This window comes from Humulus lupulus, chromosome 7 (genome assembly GCF_963169125.1).
Source record: "Humulus lupulus chromosome 7, drHumLupu1.1, whole genome shotgun sequence".
Lineage (NCBI taxonomy): Eukaryota > Viridiplantae > Streptophyta > Magnoliopsida > Rosales > Cannabaceae > Humulus > Humulus lupulus.
Genome location: NC_084799.1, coordinates 206,893,248 through 206,901,169, shown reverse-complemented (window position 1 = coordinate 206,901,169; position 7,922 = coordinate 206,893,248). Strand labels below are relative to the sequence as shown.

General features: G+C 34.6%; 1 protein-coding gene across 1 annotated transcript; it reads left to right on the top strand.

Annotated features, from left to right (window-relative positions):
* Window positions 1–1,922: 1,922 nt before the first annotated feature.
* Window positions 1,923–6,856, top strand: LOC133792666 (cation/H(+) antiporter 15-like). Its single transcript, XM_062230572.1, has 3 exons — window positions 1,923–2,186; window positions 3,390–4,388; window positions 5,510–6,856. The coding sequence occupies exons 1-3, from the start codon at window positions 1,923–1,925 to the stop codon at window positions 6,854–6,856; spliced, it is 2,610 nt and encodes an 869-aa protein (XP_062086556.1).
* The last annotated feature ends 1,066 nt before the right edge of the window (window positions 6,857–7,922 follow it).

Below are 7,922 nucleotides of genomic sequence, written 5' to 3'. Positions count from 1 at the left end.
TCCTTGGGCATATTGGGGCCGACCACCCTAGGGGTTGGGGTCAGGCCGACCACCCCTAGGGGTCCTTATGCTTGCTGGGGTCGACCACCCTTGGGGTAGGGTGTCAAGCCGACTACTCCTAGGCCCTTGCGCCTGCTTAGGCCGACCACCCCTAGGGGTTTTAGGCTTGGTCGACTTCCCTAGGTCCTGTTCATATCTTTTTTGCCCGTCGGTCTTTTCTCAATACTTTGTCATTTTTTCCCCGATCTGTGATGTCACTTGTCACATTCTTATTCGCCACGTCATCCTCGTATTTTTTAGAGATAACAATATCTATCCAGGTGCCGAAAATAGAAAAATGATGCACCGGTGTTGTCAAAAAAGTTGACGTATTGTAGTCACTCCCATATTTTATAATATTTGAATTTATATTAATATAATTACTAAATATTTATTCTAGCAAAATTTTATAAAAATTAAGATTATATATATTATATGTTATATATTATTATTTTTATAACATTTAAATTTATAGGGATAGAATTAATAACTATCTAGTCTAGTATTAAATATTATTACAATAATGATATTTTATAACATTTGAATTTATAATTAATATAATTAATAAATATCTAATGATATTTTATAATATTTAAATTTATATTAATATAATTAATAAATTTTTTATTTTTAATTAGTTTTAAAAGTATATTTCGTAAAATATTTAGAATATTATGTTAAAGTTAACTAAAAAAATTGTTAAAATAAAAAAAATTCGTTATCTTCCCATATTTTTTTATATAGAAGAGATAACACTGTTAGCAATAATATGGTCAGTTTTTTGTCTTGTTAGTCATATTTTGTTGTTAAGTGATTTTATGATGATGTTGTTGTTTAGTCTCCTTATAAGTAAAATAGAAAAATAATTGATAAAATACTATGTGATCTATGGGCCAATCTATAATCCAATAAAAAAATTCATTAGTTTTTTTATTTTAATTATTGGTACTGCATTGCTGCAAACTATTTTTTTTAATTGTATAATTTTGTTTGATATTTGTGATGCAAAATTATTATTCAAGCAAATATATGCATACAATTCTGAAGAAAAAAAATGTGTTTTTCTATAAAAGAAAGAAAAGAAAAAATCCTAACAAAAAGGTGGACAAGACTTAATCGTAATTACAAAAAAAAATTAATCTAAATTTATATATTAAGTTCTACTTGAAACATTTTATTTAAATATACATGTATATAAATAGAATCTTTATAATGTGTTCTAATATTTTGACCATTTAGATCTTTTTCATCTAATGATGGAGAATTAGTGTAAAATAATGTGTCCATATAATCTGTCCCTATAAATATATCTAGTTATAAAATCAAATATTGAATTAATTTTATTTATTATATAACTTTGGTATTTCAAACTTTTATTTCTTTCAACATAAAAATAATAATAATTATCCTTAAATTAATTTATATACAAAATTATCTAATAAAGACAGAACATAAAGCTTAAAATCCAACTTCTAGCCATATGTTGAGCATAACAAACTAACCTAATATATAATATAATGTGAAAATTTAAAAACAACCAAAACAAACAATGAACAAAAAAGAAAGAAAGAAGTGAATCTAATAGTAATGCCAACTAAGAAAGTAGCTAATAAGGCCACACCCGACTTGGGTGCTCCATCCTACATTTTCTTAAACAACATCTTTTAAGTAAAACCAAAATACCTAATAGAAAATAAAGAAAGAAAAGAAAAAAAAAAATCTCATTTCTAGCTAGGGCATCAATTTTCTCTCCACTATTCCATATCCATCCATGGTAGGGGGCGGCGGCGGTGACTGCGGCGGCCGCCAATAACAAAGGGAAAGATTAGCTAAGAGGAAGAATGGTTATTAATTAGTGGCGATATAACAATTAGTTAATAAAAATGGTATTGAATTGTAATGAAACTGATCCAAATGAGGATCTTTATCTGGTGCAACCATGTTTTATGAGCCAAGATTTCAATTACATAAACTTGTGTTTTAGGAAAGTTGTGACACAATTGACAGGGATTTGGAGGGCTGAGAACACCTCCACATTGTCTCTTCCTTCCTTCATAACACAACTTTTCGTTATTCTTTGTGTCAATCGAGTTCTCACCCTTGCTGTTAGACCCTTGCACATTCCTCGTATTGCTGCTGAGATCCTTGTAAGTACAATTTCATTCTCATATATATTCACACACTACTTTAAAATCTTTTGTTTTTAATAACTATTTTTCTATTATTAAAAATAATAATAATATACATACTTGTATGATATATATAAGTTGTAATTAAATTAATAACTATTGAGGTGGTTCTATAATAATACTCCGATAGATGTAGAACTTGTGTTTAATTGTGTAGTATAAGTACTCCATGCATAATCTCATCACAAAAAGTTATACTTTGAGTAAAAAAAATATGGGGAGATTATTTGGTCGGGCATTATTTTTGTCCTAATTGGTAGAAATCATAATACTCTGTCATATTATTGTGTCTCATAATGTGTTCAACTAATATAATACTGATACTTCATTTAATTTTCATTTCATTAAAAACTTATTACCTCCCTTATTGGTTGGACACATTATGAGACACAATAATCTGACCGGGTATCTTGATTCAATTGATAGGGGTGTTTCTATATTCAACAACTGGTTGGTTACAGCCTGATTTTTTTATATGACGGTATACATGATAACTATAGCGTTTTTCCCACCAATTTTTTAAAAATTTCTGATAATTTAAGATATTGAAATCAGGGTTTAGATAGTTTACGTTACACGCATATAAAAAAAATCAGGCACATATGCAAATAATGGTTTAAACCTTGATTTTAATACTATAAATTATTCTAATTTTCTCGAAAACTAATAGGATGTTTGCTATAACTATGATGTACACAGTCATATAAAAAAAATTGCTTAAAATTTCTCTATATTATATATAAGGGTTTATACCTTAGACCATGTGTTTTGTCTTATTATCTATTTGGACCCTGTATTTTGACAAATTACTTTTTGGACCCTATGTTTTGTAAAATAGTTAAAATAGAATTCTAAACTCAATTTTGATGAAGAAAAAATTGAATATAACAACACAGTTTTTAAGCAGAATGATTTTATTTTGTTCTGAATTGTTAGTTTGGTATATTATTTATAATTTTAGTTGAGAAAACATTGACCAAAATCGGGTTTAAAGTTTTATTTTAACTATTTTACCAAACATAAGGTCCAAAAAGTAATTTATCAAAATACAGAGTTCAAAAAAATAATGGAAAAAAATCCGGGTCTAATAAAGAATAAACACTCAACCCTAATTAATTAACATTTATATATATTATAATATTATTATTTTTGGTGGGGCAGGGTGGCATATTGTTGGGTCCATCTGGGATTGGATTCACAGACTTTGTGGTAAATCACATAACTCCATTCGGAACAATAATGACTCTAGAGAACATAGCAGCCTTAGGCATCATCTACTTCATGTTCATGGTCGGCCTAGAGGTCGACTTAAACCCCGTCCTAACAGCCGGCCGGAAGGCCGTCACCACCGCCGTCGCCGGAATCATTCTCCCGGTACCCCTAGGCTACGCTCTCCACCACCTCCTCTTAGAGAACTTCGCCGAAATCTCCAAAAACCAGCCAAGCCAATTCGGTCCCCTCTTCTGGGGTCTCGCCATCGCCACCACCAACTTCCCCGACCTCGCCGGCCTCCTCGCCGACCTCAAACTCCTCCACACCGACGTGGGCCGGACCGCCCTAACCTCCTCCGTCATCTCAGACATCATCTGCTGGTTCCTCTTCATCCTCGTCATGGCCACCTCGAGCCGAGGCCGCATATTCACCGTCACCACCACCTCCGTCTTCGTAATGTTCTCGCTCTTCGCGCTCCGTCCGGCGATCAAATACCTCGTCCGCCGCTACGTCAAGGACGAGAACTACACGCAGCGCCACGTGATGTACGTCATGGCGGGGGTGGTGCTCTGCGCGTACGTCACGGACGCGTGTGGCTCGCACTCCATCTTCGGTGCTTTCATGTTTGGTGTGATCTTGCCTAAGGGGGAGCTGAAGAGGACGGTGATGGAGATGGTGGAGGACTTCGTTTCGGAGCTGTTGATACCGCTGTTCTTCTACTGCATAGGGCTGAGGACAGACGTCCACTGGATTTTCCGGCGAGGAGTGGGGCTGGGAATGTTGTCGCTGGTGATATTTCTGGCGTTCTCGGCCAAAGTTGTGAGTACTTTTATTGTGGCTTACTTTCTCAATAAGATGAAGGCGAAGGATAGCTTGGCTTTAGGGCTTCTTTTGAATACCAAAGGCTTGCTTGCACTCATTATAATCAGTACTGGTCGAGACATGTTGGTAAGTATGTGTATAAATATATATATATATATTCTTTTTCAAAATAGATCATTAGAATAGAATATCCTATACTGATTTTAAGTTTTTGTTGTTTCACAATTTATTAGCTAGTCTTTAAAATAATTAATGTGACAGTCTGGTGATCTTGGAATTTTAGAAAAATGGCCGGTAAAATTGTCCCAATAAAAACTGGTTACGTGTGATTTTGCAAAATTTCATTTTGGTATCATGTGTTTACAATAATGTTCATTTCGTATTATGTATTTTGAAATCGTACATGTTTGGTACCTTATATTTTGAAATCATACATATTTGATACCCTAACTTCAAATTTAATTGATAATTTTTTTTCTAATTTAATCAAACTGCTCTCAATTTTATGTTTTTTAAATTCAAATTTAATTCATTAATTACATATAACCGATGATAATTTACTCATATTGATAAAATTTTATTTATCAAATCTGAATTTAGGATACCAAATATATATGATTTTAAAATATAGAGTACCATATGAGGATTATTGAAAAAAAAAATACCAAAATGATACTTTACAAAAACATAAAGTATCAAATCATTAAATTCTCATAAAAACTAAAGTTTTGTGAAAGTAAAAGTACTACAAATTTTAATTAATTAGTGAGATACGTTTTTTTTTAATGTGAACTTGAGTATTTAATTGTCAATTTAAAAAAAATGGCAAATAGTCTAATATTGCACAAATCTTTTAACAGTAGTAGTCTTACATATGTAATTTAATTTAAAGAAATTAGCATAAATATAGGTTTTTTATGAACAAACTTGATAAAACACTTTAATTGATAATGTAATATTTATTGAGGTTTTTCACTTTTGGTCAACTTAAGTATATATATATGTATATATGTTTTGCATTAAAAAAATATGTGACGTGTTATTAGGGTCTAGTTTTCATAAATTTAATTAACTAAGCTAAATTATTATTGTGTAATATTTGAGTATACTTATCATTACTTTATATATATTTATCTTGAACCCTTTAATTTACACAATTTATTTTATTGTAGTTGTAAGCATTATTATATATGAATTAATTGTATTAAATATTTTTATTTATTGATTTTGTAATGGCAAAAATTCAGGCTCTGGACATGCAAACCTTTACTGTGCTAGTATTTGCCCTACTCATAATGACAGCGGTGGTTGGACCGATTCTGTCTTCGACTTACTCAAGAAAGCGTACTCCTGGCCAATACAAATACAGAACCATTAGAAGCATAGGAGGAAACTCCGAGTTCCGAATCCTCGCCTGCGTCCACTCCACGCGCAACGCCGGCGGCCTTGTCAACCTCCTCGCCTCCTCCAACCCCACCAAGCAATCTCCCGTCTACACCTTCGTCGTCCACCTCGTCGAGCTCGTCGGCCACGCCTCCGCCATGCTCATCGTCCACGACACTTGCAAGACCACCGACAACATCCCCGGCGCCGCCGCAACCGTCAAGGACCCCAGATCGGCCGACGGTATCGCCGAGGCCTTCGACAGCTTAGAAGGCGAGAATTTCTCTGTCCAGCCACTCACCGCCGTCTCCGCCTACAGCACCATGCACGAGGACATCTGCAGCCTGGCGGAGGACAAACGCGTGACACTCACGATCCTCCCTTTCCATGTCCATTCCACGGCGGAGGGAGGAGGAGCCGATAGCAGCGCCAACTCCCCATTCCGCGCCGTGAACAAGAATGTACTGGACAACACGCCGTGCTCCGCCGCGGTTTTCTTCGACCGCGGCTTCAACACGCGGCCGTCTCTCGACGAGTCGAACAGCGGGTTTCGCCACCAGTTCGCCATGATCTTCCTCGGCGGACGGGACGACCGGGAGGCACTGGCATACGCGTGGAGGATGGCCAAGAGCCCTAGGGTTTGCTTGACCGTTTATCGATTCATACCTAGTAAAACTGTGGCGGAGATCAGCCCTACTTTCGCTGATGACGACGGCGATGACGACAAAGAAGGCGGAATCCTTAACGCCATAGTGGACAACGAGAAGGAGAAGCCATTGGACGAGCAGTACATAGAAGAGTTCAAGCTCAAGTCAAGGGACGACCACTCGATCATGTTGATAGAGGAAGTAGTCGACAATGGCGAAGAGGTTGTGAGGATTGTAAGCACAACGGAAAAGCACTACGATCTGTACGTGGTGGGGAGAGGAAGAGGAGCGGTGTCGCCGCTGACGTCCGGGCTATCGGACTGGTCGGAGTACCCGGAGTTAGGTCCGTTAGGGGACATCTTGGTGTGCTCGAGCTTCGCGGCGGAGGCGTCGGTTTTGGTGGTGCAGCAAGGCGTTGGGTTGGTGGATGAGCAAGAGGGAGTGGGGCAGGTTAGGGAGGAGTTTGGGCACATGACGTGGCATCCGCCGGAGATGAACAACTCGAGCTTTGCTCCATTCATACACAGGAGAGTTAGGGTTACTGATGATGATGATCATCTTTGAGAGTGTGACTACTCTCTCGTATATGTTGAATTGATTATATTTTTATTCATATATTTTAAATATTATTATAGTGAGTTAATTACATAATTGATGGTAGAACTTTGCAACTCATATGTGAATTAACTTAAATTAATCTCTATTTTAGTTAAAATCTCTATTATTTAGTTAATTGATTCATATAATTGATGGTATATATAGCCAAGAGTAGGCATTTGTCTTTTCTATTTTATTCATGTTAAATTATTATCCCCTAGCACCCACTTTTTTTTTTCTTTTTTCCATAAATTTATTCCAATTTACTTTGTCTAATTATTTTTCTCCAGATAAAATTATCAATCTACAATATATACTAATTATAAAAAAAAATGATATATGATGTGATATTAGGATTACTTACAAACATATTATATATATATATGGAATACTTTTAAATATCATAAATCACTATATAAATTATTATAATGAAAATGAAAATAAATAAATAAAATATATAAAATCAATAATTTCCATTTTTTTAGATTAATTAGGCAATAAATATTAGTTGGAAAGATAATAGTCACATTAATTATTTTTATTAATTCAAAAATATTTTTTTTTCTCATAGAATTGATAAAAGTAATGAATCAAGAATGAATATTAAATAAGATTCTTTTTTTATTCTTTAATTAATAAATATGTGACCGTCATGTCATCAGGTAGTCCTTCCAAAAGTTTGAAAAAGTCAAATTTTAATTTTGAAAATATTAATTAACAATTATAAATATGGATCATTGATTTTAATCCAATAGTTAATATTAAAGTAAACATTCATTTTAATAATTATTAAGAGTAGTCATTTAATTTATTCGATAAAGTAACATAAATATATGTTCAAAAATAATGAAGTAACTACTATAATTATATTAAAAATTAGAGGTGTAAATGTGGGCCGGGCCGGCCCATTTTTTAAAGAGTAGGCCCAATACGGCCCATGTCGTGTCGTGCTCGTCCCGTGTCGGGCCGGCCCACTTTCTTTATTTGGCCCGGCCCACTTTTTATATTCGGGCCCAAATTTGGGCCCACTTTA

Bases quoted from the DNA above. Each gene is read 5' to 3' on its own strand.
- LOC133792666 (XM_062230572.1), top strand. From the start codon at position 1,923: ATGGTATTGAATTGTAATGAAACTGATCCAAATGAGGATCTTTATCTG. The intron at 2,187-3,389 runs GTAAGTACAATT...TTGGTGGGGCAG, and splicing joins GTATTGCTGCTGAGATCCTT to GGTGGCATATTGTTGGGTCC. The intron at 4,389-5,509 runs GTAAGTATGTGT...GCAAAAATTCAG, and splicing joins GTACTGGTCGAGACATGTTG to GCTCTGGACATGCAAACCTT.